The sequence below is a fragment of the Anolis carolinensis genome, chromosome 6 (assembly GCF_035594765.1).
Source record: "Anolis carolinensis isolate JA03-04 chromosome 6, rAnoCar3.1.pri, whole genome shotgun sequence".
Taxonomy (NCBI): Eukaryota; Metazoa; Chordata; class Lepidosauria; order Squamata; family Dactyloidae; genus Anolis; species Anolis carolinensis.
In genome coordinates this window covers 16,246,990-16,271,388 of record NC_085846.1, presented here as the reverse complement: position 1 = coordinate 16,271,388, position 24,399 = coordinate 16,246,990, and the positions used below count along the sequence as shown (strand labels likewise).

Genomic DNA, 24,399 nt, shown 5'->3' with positions numbered 1-24,399 from the left:
TGAATTATTTACTGTCCAATTAATTCAACTAAGTTTCCAGCAGTGTTTGAGTGTGTCTTCAAATTGCCTGTCAACTATGGAGGTCCCATAAGCAAACAATAGTTAGAGGTCATTTTGCCAGTTCCTCTCTCTAAAACGCAGCCTACAGCACCTGATATTTGTTGGCTGTCTCCATTTATAACAATACACAAAAATCAATTTCATGGTTCCTTCCCCTAGTCAACCTGGCCTCAGCATTTTGTGCGGTATCCATATATAAAGCAAAGCTTTAGCGAATCTGTTGGGAGATGGCAACGGCACTTGGCATCAGCTGCTCTTGTCTCCCAGTGATTCAACGCAGCTAAATTTAGCCAAGCAGCAAAAAGCACAACAGCTCTTTCTCAGTGTCGCACCTGTTGTGATAATAGTTCCCTTTCTTCCAGAGGATATGGGCATGATGGCATGTGATGTTTGGAACTAGGACTTCTGCCAACCCCATATCCCAACCAACGCATTTCTAGAAGGAGGCCTCTTCTTGCTTCAGTTCTCTAATAGTACCACCATTTCTATATCCTTCCAACTGACAGCTGGAAATTATGCATCTTTCTCTTCCCATTCTTGTTCATTTTGATCCAAGGCAAGGGACACGAACATGACTGGAGAAAGTGGAGAACATGGAGACAGGAGACAGTGTTCTTTGGTTAATGCCTCGCTTTCTTTGCCAGTAGGTCCAGGTGAGCTTTCCTGGCTAAGGTAGTAACACTCCAAGACCTGCGTGGTAAATGGGTCACCTTTTACATCCCCTACAGCTTGACCAAATAACAGAGGGGGCACTGCTAGAACATTTTCAAAAACAGTCATGCAAAATAGGTATCAGCATTAGCTATGGCAGCTGGTCAAGGATCCAAGGTTGTGATACCTGTCTCATACCTTCCAATATTTCACAGATGAGAGCCAGGATGTTTGGCCAAGCAAGACCAGAGTGTGGTCAAGATAGCAGAAGTTGTCAAAGTGGTCTAACATAGTATAAACTAGAGGAGGCTACAGCAGTTTGCTTTTGAGTTCGAATCCCTGTTTGCCCATAGAAGCCCACTGGGTGATCTTGGGCAAGTCATGCTCTCAGCCTCAGCAGGTAGGCAAGCATGGAAATGCTTCCTCTGCTCACATCTCGCCATGAAACACCTTAAGGTTGCCATTCATACATGCTGTAAGCCGTTTTGAGTTCCGTCCCAGGAGAAAAGTGGGATAGAAATAATAATAATAATAATAATAATAATAATTCATCAGAAATTATTTGGAGGCGCATAGCAAATTGTGGTTTAGTGGTTTGAGTGTTGGACTCTGGGAGGCAGGGTCCAAATTCCTGCTCAGGCGTGGTGACGTATGTGGCAACCTTGGACAGGCCACATTCTTCCCCAATAGAAGAAGGCAAGAGCAGCAAGCCACAGAATAAATCTTGCCAAATAAACCTTAAAATAAGGTCAATTTAAAGGAGTGTAAGAAAAACTACATTGGGTTGCTGTGAGTTTTCTGGGCTGTATGGCCATGTTCCAGAAACATTTTCTCCTGACCACATCTATGGCAGGCATCCTCAGAGGTTGTGAGGTCTGTTGGAAACTAAGCAAGTGGGGTTTATATATGTGTGGAATGTTCAGGGTGGGAGAAAGAAATTTTGTCGAGGCAAGTGTGAATGTTGCAATTGGCCACCTTGATTAGCTCTGAATGGCCTTGCAGCTTCAAAGCCTGGCGGAAGCCATTGAAATCCACAAGCATGTGGACAATTTCAACAGAAAGGAGGAAACCACAAAAACAAACAAAATCTTGCTACCAGGATTTAAAAACTCTACAGTCATTACAGTAAATAAAGAACAACACTCAAAAAACAGGGGAATTCCAGAAAGGAAACAATCAGGGCCAGCTAACACCTCCCAACAAAGAATTCCCCCAGACAGGATCAGACAGTCTTTGAAGCTGCAAGACTCTTCAATGCTAAGCAAGGTGGCCACTTGCAACATTCACACTTGCCCCAAGCGGACAAGAGTTCTTTCTCCCACCCCGGACTTTCCACAGATATATAAACCCCACTAGTTTCCAACAGACCTCACAACCTCTGAGGATGCCTGCCATAGATGTGGGCGAAACGTCAGGAGAGAATGCTTCTGGAACATGGCCTTACAGCCTGGAAAACTCACAGCAACCCAGTGATTCCGGCCATGAAAGCCTTCGACAACACATTAAAAACTACATTGTTTAGGTCCCTGGGATATTACTGATACATTAGACGCTTTAGTAGAGTTCAAGCAGGCCCAGAGGACGGCAAAGCTGTTTAATGCCAGTTCACAACAGCAACTCCTCCGCCCATGATCTACACTTGGAGAACCAACGATTGCAAGGCATTGTGTTCACAAACTTCACTTCGCCAAGCGTTTGGACTTCAACTCCCAGAAGCCTCAGCTGCTTTGGCCAATGAGCAGGCATTCTGGGGGCTGAAGTCCAGAGTCCTAAAAGACTAGAGTGTGGGACGTCCCATAATACGGCTAGCCCAGGCATGGGCAAACTTGGGCCTTCCAGGTAATTTGGACTTCACCTCTCACGCTTCCTAACAGTCGATAGGAGCTGAAGTCCAAAAGAGCTGGAAGGCCCAAATTTGCCCATGCCTGGGCTAGGCCTTTGACTATTGGCTGAATAGATATGTCAATCAAAATCTGGCCCCGCTTCAGCCTATCCCGCCACCGTGGCGTCAGCCTGTGTGACGTCACGGCCCTTCGCCTACGCGCATGCTCCTTTCCCCCTCTCTACGCCACCGGAAGGAAGTCAGCTGCTGACTGGAACCAGACTGTCGAACGAGGTGGGAGGAGAGTCAGCAGTCGCCATTTTGCGACGGGAGAGGTTATTACTTTCCTTTCGTTTGGACGGCCTGCAGAGCGTCTTGCTTCGGACTCTGGCACCTTTGAAAGCCTTTGTAGCAACGGGTTAAAGTCGAGGGGGCGGCGGGCTTGGTTTTGTTAGGCCGAAGGAGAAAAAAACAGGCGGAGGGAAGAGAGGGGTGGGCGAGGGGAGCGAGAAGGCCCGGATGTAAGTAGGCCGCTAAGGGTCCTCGAAGGAAGCAGAGTGGGTTTAGAGGGTCGGGAGGCGGGCGGTTGCTGAATTTATCACACACTTGAGGCATTTCCCCTCCCCCTCGAGGCGGCACTGCAGGGAGATGGACCTCTGCCTCGGTTAACCTCCTTTGTTTGGCCTCTCTGCCTCCTGCGGAACGAGACCGAAGGGAAGCGGCGGGTCGGGAGGAGGGTCGCCGCTCGGAGCCCTCCCAGCCCTTGGGTATCGCAGCCTGTCGACGCCGAAAAACCCCTCTTCCAACGAACGGAGGATGGCTGCCAATATCGGCGATCAACTTCCCCCAGAATGGTGATTGTGATAGCTTGTTTTAATTTCATATGGGGAGGGTTGTGGTCGAGTTATGAAGGGACTGGTTATTACTACAGTATTAGCATCTTTATTTCTAGTTTTAGAAACTCAAATAATAATGATAAACTATTTATTCCCCGCCACCATCTCCCAGAAGGGTCTCCAGGTGGCTTAGAGAAGTACTGCAAGTGCCACATATAAACAATATAAACCATTATACATACGTAACATAAGTATAAAAACCAGTATTTTTAATTTCGTATCAAAAGCATTGCATAAATAAGCATAAAATCGATAAAATTAGAGAAAACACGGGGCTAAATAATTTTTGACCAAAAATGGGCGACAGCGACCACATTGTCTGTAGCTTTCAACAATTCTTCCTCTGTACCTGAGGCAGGGCATTCTGAGCAAGCATACAGATGCTGAGTTGTTTGTTCTGCTCCACAGGCACACAAGGTGGAAGATTGTTCTAGATAGTGCCCTTTTGCCAGGTTGTCTTTTGATCTGCCCATTCCACTTCTGAGTCTGTTCAGGGACTTCCAAGTTGCCCATTATTGGTTGCCCCTTCTGCAGTTTGACAATTTTTACAATTTTAAATTGAAAAATCTCAGTAAAAATTGTAAATAATGATAAAACTTCCTAAAATGCAGTAGAGCCTACAAATAACAATGTGCGGAGTGGTACAATCGATGCGTCTTCGAGCAGGCTAGATTACACAAGGTTAAAGGCCTGTCTTAAGAGCCATGTTCGCCTGAAAAGCTTGAAGAGTAGGGGCTAGTCTAATTTCTTTAGAAATAATACAAATGCTGAAAAAAACAAATTACATGTTTTTGGATGGATACAAAAAATACCATTCAAAGCCCACCAGTAGGTTGTTAGGAATTGTGGGAGTTGGAGTCCAAAATACCTGGGTGCCCAAAGTTTGCCCATGCCTGTTGTAGAATTATTGCAGTTTTACTCCACTTGAACTGTCATGGCTCACTGCTGTGGAATCTGGGGTTTGTAATTTTGTGGAGGCATCTGCATTCTTTGGCAGAGAAAGCTACATAATAATAATAATAATAATAATAATAATAATAATAATAATATATTTAAAACTTTATTTTAAAACTTTATTCTGCCCTGTCTTCCCAGGGGGATTCAGGGCAGATTCCAACATAACAAAATGCCAAACATTCAATACCTTAATAAAACAAACATATACTGACAAAATAACCCCACATGTAAACATAAAATTAGAACTTAATATCAATAAATTAAACAAAACAAAATATAACCAAACAAAATATAAAACATAAAACATACACATTAATTTACAGGAGCCAACCAAACTTCACGAAGTCATGGGTTGATTGTATGGCCAGTGATAGTTTTATATGCCTTGTAAAACTACCACGATTCCATAGCATTGAGCCATGGCAGTTAAAGTAGGGTCCAACAGCATTTTGTCTACTGTGTAAATGCAGTACTTACATTTAAGTCATACATCTCATAGAATCATAGAATAGTAGAGTTGGAAGAGACCTCATGGGCCATCCAGTCCAACCCCCTGCCAAGAAGCAGGAAATCGCATTCAAAGCACCCCCGACAGATGGCCATACAGCCTCTGCTTAAAAGCCTCCAAAGAAGGAGCCTCCACCACAGCCCTGGGGAGAGAGTTCCACTGTCGAACAGCTCTCACAGTGAGGAAGTTCTTCCTGATGTTCAGATGGAATCTCCTTTCCTGTAGTTTGAAGCCATTGTTCCGTGTCCTAGTCTGCAGGGCAGCAGAAAACAAGCTTGCTCCCTCCTCCCTATGACTTCCCTTCACGTATTTGTACATGGCTATCATTTCTCCTCTCAGCCTTCTCTTCTACAGGGTAAACATGCCAAGCTCTTTAAGCCGCTCCTCATAGGGCTTGTTCTCCAGACCCTTAATCATTTTAGTCGCCCTCCTCTGGACGCTTTCCAGCTTGTCAACATCTCCCTTCAACTGTGGTGCCCAGAATTGGACACAGTATTCCAGGTGTGGTCTGACCAAGGCAGAATAGAATCTCCCAAGAGATGTCCCCAGTTTTGTGGGGCAGAATAAAACAATGTGGTCCCAGCTGCTTCTGAAAGGGAGCTACAGACAGCAGTCCAATATCTTCTGTTTTTTACCTGCTACAACTGGCAATGTTCAAGCCCAAAACTGGAAATGTGTGTTCAGGGCTGGGGGCTGCCCTAAATTGATATGTTTGATGAGGGGGCTTTCTACCCAAATGAAATGTGGGCTAGAGCTGCTCAATTTTGAAATGAAATTTACATTCAAAATTGTTTTCACCATGTCACAGCTGTTCTGGTTCTTTTGGGTTAGATTAACACAAGCGTCATTTTTTACTGGTTTAATCAGGAGTAGAAGATTATCATTACCTAGATCGTTATAAAAAAACTGAATTTAGGGGTTTAAACTGGTTATGTTGGTTTTTGAAATAATTTGGCTAATTAGTTAAATTTTAGTCATCTTTAAGGTTTGCTTCCTTAGTCATGTATTTGCTTAATCAGATCTCTGCTGTCTTTGTTACTGCTAATTGAGGAATGTGGCTGACCTAATTTGAACTCAGCTCTTTTAGTACCCAGCAAAACATGTTCTCTATTATGCCTGGAATGCTTTTGCTGATTAATGTGGGCTAGGCAAATGAGTTCTGTTGAGTTTCTCTGTTGAAAATGAACATTTATTTACTTTAAATTCGGATCTAGAATTGGTGTTTCTAGGATATTGGGAAGAGGTGCTAACTTGATTACTTGCTTTTTAAAATACTATGTAACGGGTTTTCATGTAGAATGAAAAGTCCCATATTGGTCCCACAAAGTCTCTCCCCACCCCCGAGTTGGAGTTAAAACCATTTCTATTGGTTAATCAGCTGAGTGTTTTGTGTTCCATGAAGTTTTTTGTAGCATTAGCTTAATTTGCTGCCATTTGTACCATAGGAAGCTGTGAGTGTTAACAGAAAAGGAAATTTTGCCCAGTTTAAAGAACAGGGCTGTTCTGACAGACCCAAAACTAAGACGTTTTGGAGACATTGTTCAGGATGAGATCATCATTTCTGCTTGTGATGACATAATGCTGATGACATCACAAGCCAGCTGATCTTGTACATTTGACCATGAAGGCCAAATACAGGAGAGATAAATGAGATAAATGCTGTTTTAAGACCTCTCTCCTTTAGTCAACATATGTAAGTATTTCGACTTGCCACATGGCAAGTAAAATAAGTTTTGTTGATATATTTTTTGTTCAGGCGATTTGTTTGAATCTTGGTAACAAAAATTCTACCATTGAAGCAGTTTAGCTTTATTTGTATAAACTTTATTTTTAAATGTAAGCAATTCTGAAAACTTAGTCATATGGCAGCATAGAATTACTTAAAATGCCATTTTAGGCTGTCTTTTTGTATATGAGCCTTTAAAGCATTTAACAATTATAAAATCAACTGAAAATTGAATACAAATACACAATGGTGGTCTCAGGTGCGTTGAGTCCCACCCATAGGAGAAATGCGGGATATAAATGAATAAATAATAATATTAATAATAATAATTGTCTAGGAAGAAGATATATATTTTGCAATAGTCTGGTATGCAGGGAAATAAAATTACTGGAATTGCTCACTGATTGCTAAATGACAAGATGGTGTTGAAGTTGGACTTGTTCATGTTATTGTCAGGATGCCATTTGGTGGCCTTGAGTATAATGGCTGCATAAGTCATCTTGACATGGAATGTGAGGAGGAAAGAGGGAGAAAAGCAACTCAGCTGATAAGGCCACCTGGGCATTTGTTATGGGAATGTAGTAACTAGAGATCAGGAGAAGGGGGGTGTTGGGGTGTAAACAAGTATGAAACGAGCCATGTAAAATTGCTGCTTAGAACTATCTTGCTTGCATTTTGGTGATCGAGAATTAAAACTATATTCAGTGGTTAAACATTGTCAGCTGTGATTTTTCTGATTCCAAGAACCTGGCAGTTTTTTCTATTAATCAGAATAATGGTATAATAACAGAATAATAGAATAAGCTGACAAAATTTTCTCATTCTTGGTTAGAGATGTTAACTTGACACATAATCAAAACCCAAGACAGCCTATCAAGAAATTAGCAACCTCTGAAAATTCTTGTTTTCAGCTCTGCTATTTTCATTCACATTTCTCTAATTCTCCCAGAAATTTGTCCTTGTGAAACGAATAGTTTTTTGCTTTGTACACACATAGCAATTAATGAAGGGTTGGCACATTGATTAAAAATACAGAAGCAACCTATCTTACGCTATTCAAAAACCAAAACCTTCAGTGAGGCAACAGCTGTTGTAGTTTTGCTAATCAACTTGCACATCTCCATAATCGGTTTTGCAAATATGAAAGTTCTTGAAAATGACGGAATATCTTGCAAATCAACGGACTCATTCTGACACATGAGCATGATGCTAGTGATTATGTACTCACTGAATGGTTTTGAACAAAAAAAACATGTAGATTGAAAAGAAAGGTGGCATGGCTCAAAGAAGAAGATACGTAAATATTGAAAATACTGTACTGGGAAAATTAAATGTTATATTACTGATGAGTGGAAATAAATGACTGGATTTTGGGAATCATTAACCTTCTTTTCTAATTGATCACATTTCAGGGGAAACCAGTATAACTTGGGCAACGGAAACAGCAGAGAGAACGGAATGGACGGCCCAATGCATGAGAACCCTGAGTGGGAGAAGGCCCGTCAAGCATTGGCTAGCATTAGTAAAAACAGTGCTTCCGCTGCCTCTGGCAACAGTAAAGCTACCACCAATGGGCAGGCTAATGCACAGGTAAAGGGGTCTGATACTTTTGCATGTAAATTCATGTAGCTTAAAGCATGATAGTAATTTGAGATGCAGTATGTTCATCTTTGATCGTATGAGTGCACTTTGAGAGGGAGTAATTGGACATTAGGTCTACAGCAGTGTTTGCTGTCGTGGGTTTCTAGATCTTGAGCACAACTCTAAAATCATTGGCCATTGGTCGTGCCTACCAGGTATTCTAGGAGTCTTCATATCTGGAGATCCTGATTTTGGAGCCACTGGCCTAGAGGGATAGGAGCCTTAATTCTCTCAAGAGTTTCGGGGTCAATGTTATTGGGATGTGGGGTTTCTTGTGTTCCTGTAGTTAGTTTGTAATTCTGAAAAGGGAGATAAACCTGAGTTTGTTGACAGGAAACTAGACTCCTTATCATCTCACTGTTTTGACATGGGAGCCAAGTTGACCCCTTTTCTTCTAATAAAATGAAATACCTTTCTGAGCTTCCTTTTGTCACATACATTTATGTTTGCTCATAGTACACAGCCCAACAAGGGGATTCCCTGCAGCAGCAACAACAATACTACCAGTGGTATCAACAGTACAACTACCTCTACCCATATAATTACTATTATCCTATGGTAAGTAAAAATAACTAGGTGATCTCCTAAACTCTCCCATATTGCATGCTTTTATGCCTAAACTGGAAACCTGTAGAAGTGCAGCAAGAACCTTGAATTGTATCTTGGGGAGGAACTCAAAGGCTGAGGTAGCTCCCTTGACATTGGTTGACTTCACTGATGCCCTCCACAGTCCCTAGAGATGAACAGTATAATTGCAGCTTCAAGGAAGTTAAAAGCACATAGCTCCAGATTATACCTGCAAAATATAAAATAAGAAGGACTTTGTAAAACATTGGAGTAGATGGATCGTACTTTGGATGGCAATTTGGTTTGGAACTTGTCAAACAAAATGTAAGAGTGTGTGTTAGGAATATACAGGGAAATAAGATTTACTCTGCATTGTAACTTTAAAGGGACTGAAAAGATAACCATTCCTACTTGTAAAGTGTCTAGTCTGTTAAATATCTCCAATAATCTGGCTTTCCCTCACCACAGAATGTCTACCCTGGGTATGGTTCTCCTGGACAATATGGTGTTCCCGGCTCTTACTCATCGACAACACATCAACAGCCACCAGTTCCTGGACAGCACCAAGGGAGCATGAACCAGGTAATGTTGCCTAGCTTGTATTAATTTGTCCTGCAGCTGGTTTTTTCTTCTGTGTTAAGTAAAAAGGAAACATACATCCCAATTCTAACAAAACTTTCAGAAATCCCCAGTATTGCTGCTTAGATGAAAAAGTCTTGATAGATTACAGAGAGTCTTTGAGAAAGAATTAAAGATGATCAGAGTAATCAACTAACTTTGTTTTCTCGTTTCCATTTCACATATCTGAACTCATCCATCTCTAATTCCACTATTATCTAACTTATGGGGCCTGGGTGTGCAACCATCGTAGTAAATTTGATGAGAGAAGTCAGTTGTGGATCACACTACATAGTTTAGTTATGTCATTTATTGATTTCCCCGTTAATTCAGACTCAGAACATAGAAATAAGCCTCAGTGTCTGGAGGCTAACCGAAATATGTGTTGGATTCTAACGTTTTCCATGTGTTCTGAGAGATAGAGAGCAGAAACACTTGTTCTAAATTTTTAGAAACAGGACGGGGCTTTTGAATTCAGAGTGGTCAGTATGTTATCCCCTCTCCTAATACTGGACTCTAAACTAGTCACTATGGCCATTTGTCAAGACTCTAGCAGTCTTTGGAAAACTACATATTGCAAAAGCTCTAACCCTTACCTTTTAATATTTTCTGTTCAACAATGTGCTTGTAGAGATAACAGTGATCACAATCTTTTGTGTTTCTCCCAGCCTCCAGTCCCTGGCATGGAAGATACAGGGATGTCATATCAGAGCCAGCAGCAACAAATGCAACAAACCAATCCACCACAATCTCCTATTCAACATCCAGGCCATCCTTCTCAGCATAACAATCACCCCATGGGCTCTGGGGGGCAGCAGCAAGGTGGACCTCCTGGAGGAATGCATTCCCAACAAAACCAGTCCAGTGCCTCCTACAACCAGCAGCAACATTCCTACCAGGACTCGCCAAAACCCAAAAAGGGACAGCAGCTTTGGAACCGCATGAAGCGTGAGTTTCTGGAGGATAGAGGAAGAGGCACATTACTGTTCTTATAGAAGAAAAGTTAAAATTCATTAACACTGTTTATTACGGTTATCATTGAGGAAGGGGTTGGTATGGAACTAGAAGGTTCCATAGCTCTTTATGCCAGTTGTAGTGAAATAATTGAGTTTGCAAAAAACCTATTTGCAGCAGCCTTTTTCTGCCAGGAGATTAAAATGAGATTTAACTTGATAATTTATCTGGAGTTTGCTCTAAAGATTGAAGACAAAGCATCTTAGAAAAATTTTCCTTGATCACTATGGTCACCAGTAGTGTCCTTAAATATAATTATGGACATGAGTAGAGCCATCTAGTTATGGCCTGGGATAGGGAACAGCAGTTTTTTTTAATGACTCTTTAATTCTTTTATTTGGCTTTCCCAGTCCTGAGTGACTGAATATTGACTACATTCTCAGAGAGTATTTCTGTAGTTTTAGCAACCCCATATGATGCCACTATTTCAATAACAGATTACAGGATTGTATTTATAATGGAGACCCTTGGATTGCAGTTAACAAACTGAATCAGAAATACGACGGCGTTTTTCTTTGATGGTGCGTATCTTTGACCATAAAAACAAAAGGAATTTCCTTTTGTGTAGCCAGATAGCTATTATTTTTTGAAAAGTCACTGCAACTCACTTCTTGTTTCAAACAGAAGCACCTGGGACTGGTGGGCTGAAGTTCAACCTGCCCAAACGCCCTTTTGTGGTTACAAACCAGAACTTCAACAGTTCAGAGCAGCAGCAGCAGCAGCAGCAGCAGCAGCATGGCAACTTTGGTTCCCAGCAGAATAATGAAAAGCGCCACAATCACAGGTGCTCTCAACCTCCTTATCTCTCTGTGTTGCTACCCCTGCTGTCACTATAGTATTATGTCTTGACTGTTTAACTACTGGACTCTTTAGGCTAGGGACATTATCCCCCTGTGAGGCCTTGTAGAACCACACACTTGTACTTTCCCTATCAGAATTGCTTCATGCAGTCATGCCAGCCACATGACCATGGAGATGTCTATGGACAATGCCGGCTCTTCAGCTTAAAAATGGAGATGAGCACCAACTCCCTGAGTCGGACATGACGACTTAATGTCAAGGGAAAACCTTTATTATTATACACACACACACACACACACACAAATGGCCCCTTAGATGGAAGGGAGAAATTTCACTGCTGCTCTGCCCATTTTGTGCATTGGAGAAGTCTGTTCGAAATCAGGTCTCAACTGTTTTTGTGTGTGTGTTTTTAAGGCTCTTCCTCAACCTAAAACAGATTGAATGAGGGAGGATCATGGTCACAATTGTTCCCATGAGCCTAGGTGCCACAAGGAGCCATTGGGGACTAAAAAAGGGAGTTCCGGAGATGTGGCTAGCATTTGTTTACAGAGGGTGCTGCATGAATAATTGATGGCAGAAGGGCACAGGGAATCGACAAGAGCCAGGAAGAGTGCCTAGGTTTTTCATGCAACTAGCAAACACCACCTGGTGCTCAATGAAAGGACAGCTCAAAAGCCCTTTTGTTTATTCCTGAACATTATAGAACAGTGTTTCCCAGCCTTTGGTATTCCAGGTATTTTCGGCTTCAGCTCCCAGAATTCCTGACAGTTGACCTGGAGGACCAGAAATTGAGAACCACAGCTCTATAACATTGTCTAGTATGGAGCTGTGTGAATGTTTAGTTTGCAGATTGAACCTCCTTCCTTAGGCTAGTGTCAGATGTCATTGGGAAGATCCAGCCCTCAGGCAGCTTGTCTATAGAGATAAGAAGTAGTGGTAGAAAAGCTAGTTATATTGAGTTTCAAAGCAAGAATTCTGACACAGAACAGTTATCTGTCAATATAGTTGAATCTTCCTTTCTCGGTGTTTTCAAGAAAGCTCCTTGTTTGTATATACAGTAGAGTCTTGCTTATCCAACATAAATGGGCCAGCAGAACGTTGGATAAGTGAAAATGTTGGATAATAAGCAGGGATTAAGGAAAAGCCTATTAAACATCAAATTATGTTATGATTTTACAAATTAAGCACCCAAAGGTCAGGTTTTACAACAAATCGACAGAAAAAGCAGTTCAATACACTGTAATGTTATGTAGTAATTACTGTATTTATGAATTTATCACCAAAACATCACAATGTATTGAAAACCTTGACTATAAAAACATTGATTAGTGAAAGGCAGACTCTGTTGGATAATACAGAATGTTGGATAAACGAAGGTGGGTTACGCGAGACTCTACTGTATTCAGGGGTAAGCAGGGGATTGAACTCATGGAACTCCTGCTTATTATCTCCCCAAACACAGCAAATGCTTCCAATGTGTGCTTGAAGGTTGTTGTTTTTTTAAGCGAGAAGGGTCTTGATGCAGATTATTCATTAGATAGGCCTTGGAGTTTTAAACCTTTTTTTTTCTTTAGTCCATCAACAGGTAAGCCAGAAGATTGGCCACAAGATATGAAGGAGTATGTTCAGCGCTGTTTCACAGCCTGTGAGTCTGAAGAGGACAAAGACCGTACTGAGAAGCTGCTGAAGGAAGTTCTGCAGGCCAGGTTGCAGGATGGCACAGCCTACACAATTGACTGGAGCAGAGAGCCACTCCCAGGGTAACTACAGGACCAAAAGCTGTAGATTCATGTACCTCTGCTCCATTATATCTTCAAGTGATCCTTTAAAGTAGGATTAGGCAGAGCGAGATTATGAACAGATAAAAGTTACCCAGTAAATTCAGTAGCTGAGTAGAGATTTGAAACTTGATTCCCTCAATCTTGGTCCAACAGTCCAACTTAGAGATGGGGCATATGTGCTATCTGGATAATGATAGACTGCAACTCCCATCTCGCCCTCACCATTAGTCATGCTGTCTAGGATTGATAGAAAACCCAATCCCAAAACACCTGCAGAGGCCCACATTTCCCATCTGTGCTCCAGTTGCTGTACAGTCATTCTTTTTATTCTTTATTTGGTATAGGTATGAGTATGTAAGCATCCTGAATGGGGTGATGGTGTAGGATGGTAGGGTGTCATATTGCCTAGCATTGGATTCTGAGCTAAAGAGTTTTGAACGCAGGATGTTGGTGTCCAAAATTTCTGTTTTTTTTTTCCATAACTGATGTTCTTTGAGACAAATTTTTGCAAATAAATAATTTGCTATTACTTTTGACTATTAAAATAATAGTAGTGATTATTGAAGCTGAACAAAAGTAAGGGAGGCTTGCTAACATCAGTGAACTTGACAGTTTGATTTTTCTGTCTCTGCAGTCTAGGCCGGGACAACATGGCTGAAAGCCCAAAGAAGAAACAACAGCATTGGGAAGTGTCTTCCCTCCACTCTCCACGTGCCTCTATGCAGTCCACCCTTTCCCAACAGCAGCAACGGAGTGGTGGCAGCTCTCAGCCCCAGCGAGGGGGTGGTGCTGCTGGTGGAGCTGGGACTGGTCGGGCTCGTGGCAATGGTTTTCCCACCAAGTTTGGAAACCGCAATGTCTTCATGAAGGAGAACAGCTCATCCTCAAGTGTTGATTCACGTTCCAGGTCACGGTCCTCATCACGGTCCCCCAGCCGGCATTTCCGACGGAGGTAAGGCTCTCTGGAAGCAACAGTAGAATAGGCATGGGATGGGTATTTCAGGCTTTATTTGGTTTCATGTTGAATTAGTAAGGACTACTCATGAGTATGCATGTGAGAAAAGAAGACAGGAGCTGTGCATTAAATCTTCATGGTGTTGAAGCTTCATTTTGAAACAAATAATTACAAGGTAGGTCTTAAAAAACCAAATTGCATTCTGTGATTCTGCTTTGCACTGTTGAGACTCAGTGCCCAAATATCTCTGGTTTTCCCTCTCCCATCTCTTCCTGGTCATTCTGATCTCTCCCACAGAAGACACATTTCTTTTGCCCTGTGCCTAGCAACACTATCTCCTTAGCTTTTCATTCGGTCCTCCCCTCTTTAACCCATTTTCACCTTGTTCTTCTTATAAAATTCACACTTTTAAAATCCCAGTCTCTTCAGCACAAACAGTGTGACCAACTAGAGTTGGGTTTTGTTACTTTCTGCTTTTGCTTTATTTTTGTTGTTTTGCAACAACAGCTTTTAATGTTTGAGCACTGTTGATTGTTTACACTACATGGCAATTTTTTGAGTGCTAGAGTTAAGTGGAAATTGTTTTTTTCTTTTCTTTCCCTTAAATAGTGATTCGGATACAGATAGTTCGTTTTCGGGCAATGACTGTCGCTTGGTTAGTCGCAGAAATAACCAGAAGAATCGGGGCCGTGGGGGCCACATGGATAGAGGCCGAATGAGAGCCCAGCGTGGAAAGAGGTAAATTGGTTGAGAATTGCCTGAAACTGAGGTGTGAACCACAGAACAATGACTGAAAGGCAACTAGAATAGGAGCCAACTGGGAAAGTGCTACGTTCTGTCTGCTTTTCAAGGGAACTTCATGTAATAAGTAACTTTCATTCTAGTGACCCTTCTTTCCCTCAATGATTTTCTTTCTCCCTTTCTCTTCTCTCTCTTTCAGGCATGATCAGGGACCATCCAAGCGCAACCGAAAGCGTAACACAATGGACTATGAAGATCCAGAGAAGGAGTTCAAAAAAGAGCGACGAGCAGCCCGTTTCCAGCATGGTGCCCACTCTAAAAAGCTGCGTCTGGAACCCCTTATTTTGCAGATCAACAACCTTGACACCACTGGTTCTGATGGGTTTGACTGGAATGAGCTAAAGATAGTGGGCACCTGCCAGGAAATAACTAAACATTACTTGCGCCTTACATGTGCACCTGACCCTTCTACTGTCCGGCCTCTCTCGGTGAGTACCCTTAAACCATTGATGTCAAACTTGTGGCCTTCCAAATGTTTTGAACTTCAGCTCCCAGATTCCCTGGTCATTGGAAAAGATGGCTAAAGCTCTTCTAGAAGTTGGAGGCCCAAATATCTGGAGGGCCACAGGTTTAACACCTTAAACCAAAGGTGGGAAAAGTGTGGCTCGCAGACCATATATATATATATTTTGAGTCTCTGCAGCTAAAAACATGCATGCTTTTTTTCAAACCAGGAAATGAACCAGAATTTGACTTTTATACCTCATGACTTCTATCCAGCCAATACATTGATTGTAGTCTGTCCTGTGGTTGTTTTCAATAAACTAAAGCTTCCTTTGTCCCTCATTTATTAAGCTACCATTTATTAAGTTACCTTAAACCTTATTTGACTCTGACCAAGTATCTCTAAATTGTCCCTACTAGGTGCTTAAAAAATCATTGACTATGGTGAAATCACACTGGAAAGAGAAGCAAGATTATGCCTATGCTTGTGAGCAGATGAAATCCATCCGGCAAGATCTCACGGTGAGCAAGTTCAGTCACTGAACGGCAGGAGTCAGCAAAGATTGCTGTGACTGTGGCAGGTCAAGTAGGCTTAGTATTGAACTTACTTGCCAATAAAGTCTGTAATTGTTAGTTATTTGGGTTTGAGGAGAAATGTGTTGATACCTTTGAACTATCTGGAAGAAGAAGTCTTCTCATTACAGCACAAAGCATGAAATTTTGGCACAGAGTTTGGCATTTTTAGCCAGTGATAGCAGTGAGATTTCAAGTGGAATAGACAGAAACAGAATTTCTGGTAACCAGGGAAGGCCTATTGGTCTAGCAGGATTGTTTCACTAGACTGCTAAAGAAGCAGAATAAACTATGCAGAGCAGATGAATGGTGAGAGAAATGTACTTTTTCTTTGCTGGTCATGGAAATAATTGCAAACTGAAAATTGCTTTTGTACATAGTTCCCTCTGTTAGAATGGCCCCCCAGCTCTGTACTTAGTTGTGCAATAGAAAAAAAATGCTATAATTTTCCTATTCCTATGATTTTAGCTCTGGTGTCATTATGGCTGCCATTTACCCTTTGCTGTGAGCTGCTGACACATAACATTATATAACATGTAACTTTGACATAACATGGGTGGGACCACTGTTATTAGCAACTCATTCATGTCCTCCATCATCTAGTGATGCAATTTCCTTCCTGTTATTAAGCATTAAAAAGAAAGCAGTTTTATTATTTGAATACTTCTGTAGTGGTCAGAGTTGACACTACATGTCACTCTGGAGGTCCCAGAAGTAAGACAGAGCACTGTGTTTTCCCCCCTTGTAACTGGTGGGAATGTTTATCTAGCTAGGGCATATATTGGTAATGGTGTTTCCACTGTTCCAAGTGTCTTTAACAAAAGTTAGTCCAGTAATAGAGCCTAAAATTGTCATCTTGCAGTTTTAATGAATTGTTGGTCAATGGCAATTGGAAAAAGAGTCATGATTTGAAGGAGCTCTATCAAATTCCATTTCCCAAAAAGTTAGTTATTTCCAGGTCTTATAAAATATCTTTCAGTCATATTTTCTGAATATTTTCACTTTCAGACTCTTTCTTACTTACATCATTTAGTATATTAGAACACCATTATGCCCTTATTCTGCCAGACTGTCCTTTGAACAGCGGACAGCTATAAAGATTCTCCACACATGTCAGGATTTATACTTGGCTTAACTGTGTATAATCAAGCTTCCTCTGTGGAAAAGCAAGTGGAAATTCACCCACATTGAAGCAGAATGAATACATGAAGATTCAAATTTCTTTGGCTTCGTTGTAACATTCTTCCCTATCCTGTTTAGGTTCAGGGAATCCGTGCCGAATTCACTGTAGAAGTGTATGAAACCCATGCCAGAATAGCACTGGAGAAGGTAAGGCCCAATACAGCGTGTAGTTCTGGGGCCCTCCAGGTTTCACTCCCTAATCAGCCAGTTGGTAACCTTAAGCAGTCAATTTCTTTATCACAGGGTTTTGAAGATAACTCTGTTAGTTGATCTCCTTGGCCAAAGGGTTGGGGCATAGGTGTAATAAAGCCAGTGTAGTAAAAAAAAGAATTCCTTTCACTTCCTGTGTTACTGCCATGATAAAACTCAAAGCAGCATGTATTTGCTTCCTCAATGGTCTCAGAACAGCTTAGCTTCTGAAAACCTACTTCAGGACATGCCTTCAGATCATTGACAAAAAAAACCTTTTAGTTGTCCTTCTCAGTACTGGAAAAGTTGGGAGCAGCCTTTCCTATTTACTCACATATTCTGAAAATGAAGAAGCTCATTTCCAATTTGTTTGTAAGGAAAAGATTGGATTTTCTATGGCTGACAACTAAAACGCTTTAGGAATGAGCCAATACCTTTTTTGGACACATTGTGTGTCCTGTAGATGCAAGTCATCATTTGCTGGTTCGTTTCTATTTCCTCTACATCCCGTTCTCCAAATACAGTTCACCACATTTGCTAGGTAAGCGTTCATGGATTTCATTATTAGTGAATTACTGTACTACCATCTCTGTTGCTGCCCTGTATGCAACTGAAAAAATAAATTGATTTCTGGTGGAAGTTGGCTATAAAATTGCCGTGGATGACCTAGACATTCCTAGAGTAGTGTTCTCTTAAGTAAAAAAAGAGAGAGAGAGAAGCATTTGTATTTGTTATGTTCATGGGTTATCCATGTTTGTGGGAACTCTAGAAGAAAGAAGAGCGCTGGGGGAGGAATGTCAAGTTTTATCTGGCTTCAAGTGAATCACTCCCATAGCAAACTTTTGTCTTCTGTAGGGTGATCATGAGGAGTTCAATCAATGCCAGACACAGCTGAAGTCTCTTTATGCAGAGAACCTGCCTGGGAATGTGGGAGAATTCACAGCTTACCGCATCCTTTACTATATTTTCACCAAGAACTCAGGGGGTAAGTGGTGGAATTTGAAGAATATGAAGTGCCTATAGATGTGTGCTAATATATCAAGGTTTCTTCAATACTGGTTTATAATTCTAGACTTTATCAATATTAAAGTATTTGCCTCTTTGATGCAGTTACACAGGCTAGGCTCCCAGGTCATGTATTTCCTTCTCAGAGGCTGCTCTAGCAAAGGATAGAACTTTCTCCACTAAAAATATTTTAATCTTGCTTTCAAAATACTCCAAACTGTAGATGCACTCCTAGTAGGAAGGAGAAGAAGGTGTAACTTCATGTCTTATTCATCGGGCTTTATCATACTTGAGCTGAAAGATTATGGTAAGAGTATGCATCCCTGTGGCTGCCTACTGCAGAATTCTGGGTCTTATCAACTTAAAGCCCCCTCCCAAAACAACAAACCCCAGAATTCTGCAGGAGACATGATTTTAGATGGGATTTATACTCTGTCTACTCTTTAAGCTCTAGTGTGATAAGGCCCATGGATTGAAGTTGGTCTTGTTGATAAACCAGGATAAAGCAGACTTATGTTTGTAGATTTCAGCGCTTGACTTCCATAGTTAAGCCTAACCCAATGGGCAGTGAGAATAAGCAAGTCATAGGACTGCCATATGAGAACAGTTTCGGTGATGCTTCTTTCTCTCCCCTGCAGATATCACCACAGAGCTAGCATACTTGACAAAGGAGTTGAAAACAGACCCCTGTGTGGCACATGCACTTGCCTTGCGAGCTGCCTGGGCCCTCTCCAATTACCACCGGTTTTTCTGCCTGTATCGCCAGGCACCCTGCATGTCCGGCTATCTCATCGACAAGTTTGCTGAACGAGAGAGGAAAACCGCCCTCAAAGCCATGATCAAAACGTATGTGAGGCTGAACCAGGCATCCCCGGGGTGAGGGATGGGGAGAGGCCTCGCACTTGCCTCCTTGCGGCAAAGAGGCTGACTAGAGTAACCTGTAGGTAGAAGAAGGTTGTGTTTTTATGTAGTCTTAGTTCAAAGTGCCATATTCTTTGCAGGTAAGTAGAGTTGCAGTCTTCAGCTCAGGCTGTCATGGCTTTTGTGGATTTGAGATAGGTATGATTGTACACCAGTGCCAGGTTGAAAGCCTGCCAGAGGTGTTGAGATTCACTTAAGAGTGCCATGTAGATCTTCATGCAGGAGGTTTTTGATAAAGAAGAACTGATTTACACTGTTGAAGTTTTAATTGGGCTGTATGAGACATTAGCAAAAGGAGAAACAAGCAAAAGGAAATGGATGGATAATCGATAATCGGTTGCCATATTTCCACTACCTTTTTCAGTGGAATGTGTGTGTTGATTTGTATCTTGATATAGATGGTGTTCTCCATGCATATTTCACTGAAAGTAGGGTAGTATGATAATGCGTTCGTGCTAAGATGTACTTTGACTATACATCCAATTTATTCCACAGTTAAGTCAGAGATAGGGTCCTTTTCCCATCCAGTACTTTTGGCCTAGCCAATGTGATCCATGGTAAGAGATTGTCGGAATCATCATGCAAAACATCTGGAAAGCCAAAGGTTTCCCAGCCCTACTTTAAAGAACATGGTAGTTTTCTGTATCTAGGGATTTCCTGTCTCTTGTGTTTTTAGTGCATTCACACACACATCGCAAGCTCAATAAGTTGAGGAAGAGCTGGTGTGACATTAAGTGCTTTTTATGAAATCTAGGTGCTGTATGTGTGAATCTGAAAGCTTACAAGGAATTTTGGTATTTGGGTGAGGATAGTGAGTAAAAATAAGCAAACTATCACAAGTGATTGGCAAGATAGTGGAACATTTATTGAGAGACGTTTTATTGTAAAAAGGATTGTAAACTCCAATGACTAGGTATATCGGATACTTCTAGTGTTGTCTTCCTGAACCCTATCCCAAATCCTTGTCTGTCATGTGGTCACTCTTTAAAATTAGAACAACAGAAAGTTGATTCGCTGTCAATCAAAAAGAGTATCTCAGGGTGAGTTACTTCTCCCGCTTGTTCCAAAGGCACGTCCTTTCTCAGCATTGACAGACTTTGGGGGAGCTCCCGCTTCATCCTTAAGATGCTGTCTTTTTAAAAGCTATCTGGACAATTCTGCCCTCCCTTTCTCTGTTTAATTAGGTATGAAACCAGACACAGCTACTTGGTTATGCTGCAAGCAGGGTTGGCAAGTGTTGGGGAAGCTAATATTTGATGAGCCTTTTAGGAAGCAGTTACTCATTTACTTTTTCTAACACTCACCTTTTTTGGCTAAATCACATTGCTAAAATTGAGATGAGCATTAGATTCAATGCCACTTTGGAGTCATGCGCCTGTTGCGCAAGGTGACAGAGGAGGGAGAGGCAGCGGTAGCTGTGAAAAGCCTGGTAGGAAGACCAGACGGAGGGGTGTGTTTTCCACCAGGCTTTTTGTCAACACTACTGGCTTTCTACCAGGTCTGATGGAGGGGTGTACCTTCCCTCTAGGCTTATGGCCGCCACCACTTTGTATTATAATCAACAGCAAATCCTTTTTTGTGTTGTCAAAGGCTTTCATGGCCAGAATCACAGGGTTGTTATATGTTTTCCGGGCTGTATGGCCATATTCCAGAAGCATTCTCTCCTGACGTTTCAGCCACATCTATAGCAGGCATCCTCTGAGGTTGTGAAGTATATACCTGCCATAGATGTGGGCGAAATGTCAGGAGAGAATGCTTCTGGAACATGGCTATACAGCCCGGAAAAACAACAACCCAATCCTTTTTTTGTAATGCAGATCTTCAACATTGGGGTACACCTTACATTTGATGGTACATTATATTTGAAGAAATATGGTATTTGCCAACTAAATGTTTCTCAACCCTGTTGAGATCAACATTCATTGCCTTCCTTTCAGCAAGTGTAAATGAGGAGAGAAGGAAAAATTGGCTGGCTTCTTAGAATGCTTCCGAATAACAGTGGCCCGTGCCTCTGCCTTTGGGAATAGGTGGATGTGCTCTCCTTCTGCAAATTAAAGATCTCCTTTAGAGCACAACCCATATGAACACACCCCCTTCAAAATTCTCCCTAACAACCATGAGGACCTAGGGCATCGTACCTAAAGGTTTATTTGGTTGTCATAATTTTCATCAAGTGTTGTACTACGAGCAGAATTCTGCTTGAGATTTTAGCCTGTCTTCCATTTACTGCCTTTTCCTATTCACCAGTGTCTTTTTTTATCTCCCTCAGTTTCCGCCCGGTGCTTCCTGTGTCCTACGTTGTGTCAGAGCTGGCCTTCGAGAGCGAGGAGGAGTGCCAGGCCTTCCTCGCAGCTCTCTCCCTTGTGTATACTAGCCCCGACGCCACCAAGATTGACTGCAAGCAGAGCTTGGCAGTCCTGGCCAATTTCTGAAAGCATAAATTTCCCCCTGCCCTGCCCTATTTTAACATGTACATATATATATATGAGTGTTTCTGTGTGTATATATGTATATAACACCAAATTGAGTTACCTGCCATGGGCGTTCTGGAGCCTAGCTCTACCACCTCTCCCGCTGTCCACACCGCACACGGATAGAAGAGGGTAAGATCCATGGACATCGGATGGCATCTAGGACCGCCAGAGATGGAGAAGAGCTGAGAATTCGGTTTAACAGTTGTATTTCATTTTTTGCCAGCAGTGGGATAGGGAGGTGTGTAATTCTCACACTTCCGTGGTGGTGGTTTTTCTTCTGATTGTGTCAAGATGCATGAGAGAACATAGCAACAACCGCCCTTCTGTCATCTGCTGGTCAGAAATTGCCAAAATGAAGGGTTGAGCAAAAAGAGATCTGTAAAACAAATCCTTGAGAGATGCAGATTTAACAGCTCTACTTGTGTTACCATCCCTTCATCCCCATAACAGTATTCAGGGATCCAGAATATTCTTCCTAAGCTACAGGGGACCCCGTTTATCTTGGTATTTATTCCCCGAAACCGACACCAGTATCCTTCCAGAGCCATACTTTCATCTAGATTCCAACTGGGAAACCTCTGAGAAAGCAGTGGTATATGAGAACAAATGGTTCCTTTTGTGTAAATATGGAATGTGATTTTGTACAGAAGCACCAAGTTGTAAATAATGCTAGAAAAACTGTTGTTTCTAAAGGAGAAAAAACACACGTAATTTTCTACTTTTATAATGATGCATTTTAACAGATGGTTTTCTCTGAAGATGAAAAATCCAGGTTGTGTTTATGTGCATTTTGTGTTCTCCATTGTGCTCCTCAAAAACTAACGCTGTCTCAGTTTTTTCCTCTTCCGAGCTACGGCCTGGTTCCGAAAAAAGCCTGAGAGAGATGCCCACCTCTCCAGCCCAACAAAAAGCCAGCCGAGGAGGAAGAGCAAAACAAAAGCTGCCTTCATGCCCTTCCTACCAGTTCAAAGACTTTTTCCTATGCAGCAGAGAATGTAAAAGACTTTCTAATCCGACCCTGTGTGGATGTGGCAGCGTGCAGCAAAGAAGCACGTCAAGGCAATAAGCGACAGCTGTTGAATCAGAGCAACACACAAGATGATCTTTGCAACCTTTCCCTTTGCTATTGTATTCTGGAGTTGTCATGCTAAGTTTAATTTATTTATTTTTCCTCCCTCTGTCCTCAGTTCTACACAGGTAAACCAGAAAATGCACCACCCCATTTTCACCCCCTTCCGTCACATTGTTTCAGTTTTTGTTTTAAAGCTTTGGAAGATTGTCCGGTTGTCTTCTTTTCCTTTCTCTCCCTTTCCTTCCTGCCCTTAGTCTCTTTAGCTTCTCATAATCCCTTCCCTTCTTTCTCCTTCCTCCTTCGCTCTTAATTCCTGCTTTCTTTCTTGTTTTTGTTTTTTGAACATGTGTAATTTTGGGATATTTTGGCTTGGGCTGGATTTTTCAAAGATTCCTTTTTCCTTTTCAGAAACCTCTGAGTTTTTTTTCCATTTGATTAAAAGATTTTTCAAAAAATGAAACAAAGAAAAGTCATTTGTTGATGAAATCATTTGTTGATGAAAAGGGCTTACTTGGTTTTATTGCTCATGTGGTCGAACACCACAGAGGCTAACATGCTGCAAAGAAATGGCAAGGTGTGTTGTTCTGGATTCCTAAAAGGGAGGGAAAAGCTGGTCTGCTTTTGCTTACATTGTTTTGCTTGCAGGATTTTTCTCCTTATTGCTGTCACTGTATTGTTGCTGCCACTTTATGGCTCACATCTTTCTCCCCCTCCTGACTCTTTCGAAACTTCTTATAGTAGGGATGATTTGGGAGGAAGAAGTACATATTTCCTTTGCCAACTTGTAGCTCAACTGGGAAACCTTTATCCTTTTTTGGGCAGTTCCCAGTCACTTCCACCCAGCATAGCTAGCAGCCACGATGCCTTCGAGATTCTGGGAGTTGGCATTTAAAAAAAAAGAAATGACATTTCCAAATGATCCCAAAATTAGGTGTTCTTATCTTTGTGGTTATAACAGTCCAGTTTTTCCATGAAAGGAGACTACAATAAAAAGGAATGGGCCTGAGAGTTTAGGATATACGTCCCAAGTTTCTGTAATGTTGCTCTAGGTCAGGGGTCCCAAAAACTAAGGCCCGGGGCCGGATGCGGCCCATCAAAGCCATTTATCCGGCCCCCATGGCACAAGGGGTCTCCTCTTCTCTTACAACCCTTATTATTATTATTATTATTATTATTATTATTATTATTATTATTATTATTATATTTTACGACAGCAAACAAGATAGATATGCTGGATTTCGTATCACAAAATCACATTATTATTATTATTATTATTATTATTATTATTATTAACATTGAGGCTGGGTGGCCATCTGTCAGGGGTGCTTTGCTTGTGCTTTCGGTGCTCAAAGTCAGAAGGGGATTGGACTCAATGGCCCAAGGGTCTCTTCCAACCCTCTTTATTATTATTATTATTATTAAACATTGAGGCTGGGTGGCCATCTGTCAGGGGTGCTTTGTTTGTGCTTTCGGTGCACAAAGGCAGAAGGGGATTGGACTCAATTAAGGGTCTCTTAATATAATAATAGTAAAACTTCATTTATACCCTGCCACCATCTCCCCAACGGGGACTCGGGACGGCTTACATGGGGCCATGCCCAGAATCATACAATATAACAAAATATAAAACAACACATAACACAATTTAACAATACAATAAATAATAACATACATTACAACCCAAAATTCAGAAAAAGCAATAAAACCCAGGGCGGGCCACATGAACACTAAGTTAAAACTC

The 24,399-nt window shown here is 41.6% G+C and overlaps 1 protein-coding gene across 1 annotated transcript; it reads left to right on the top strand.

Annotated features, from left to right (window-relative positions):
- Positions 1 to 2,805: 2,805 nt before the first annotated feature.
- Positions 2,806 to 23,127, top strand: leng8 (leukocyte receptor cluster member 8). Its single transcript, XM_003225869.4, has 15 exons — positions 2,806 to 3,387; positions 8,033 to 8,210; positions 8,718 to 8,819; positions 9,297 to 9,410; positions 10,115 to 10,394; positions 11,085 to 11,244; positions 12,836 to 13,021; positions 13,677 to 13,994; positions 14,607 to 14,735; positions 14,938 to 15,226; positions 15,663 to 15,764; positions 17,076 to 17,144; positions 18,042 to 18,171; positions 18,830 to 19,037; positions 21,382 to 23,127. The coding sequence occupies exons 1-15, from the start codon at positions 3,350 to 3,352 to the stop codon at positions 21,542 to 21,544; spliced, it is 2,466 nt and encodes an 821-aa protein (XP_003225917.1). The 5' UTR covers positions 2,806 to 3,349; the 3' UTR covers positions 21,545 to 23,127.
- The last annotated feature ends 1,272 nt before the right edge of the window (positions 23,128 to 24,399 follow it).

Excerpts from the sequence above, each read along its gene's own strand:
- leng8 (XM_003225869.4), top strand. The coding sequence starts at position 3,350 with ATGGCTGCCAATATCGGCGATCAACTTCCCCCAGAATG. Across the intron at positions 11,245-12,835 it reads GAAAAGCGCCACAATCACAG|TCCATCAACAGGTAAGCCAG; the intron begins GTGCTCTCAACC and ends TTTTTTCTTTAG. Across the intron at positions 15,227-15,662 it reads CTACTGTCCGGCCTCTCTCG|GTGCTTAAAAAATCATTGAC; the intron begins GTGAGTACCCTT and ends TGTCCCTACTAG.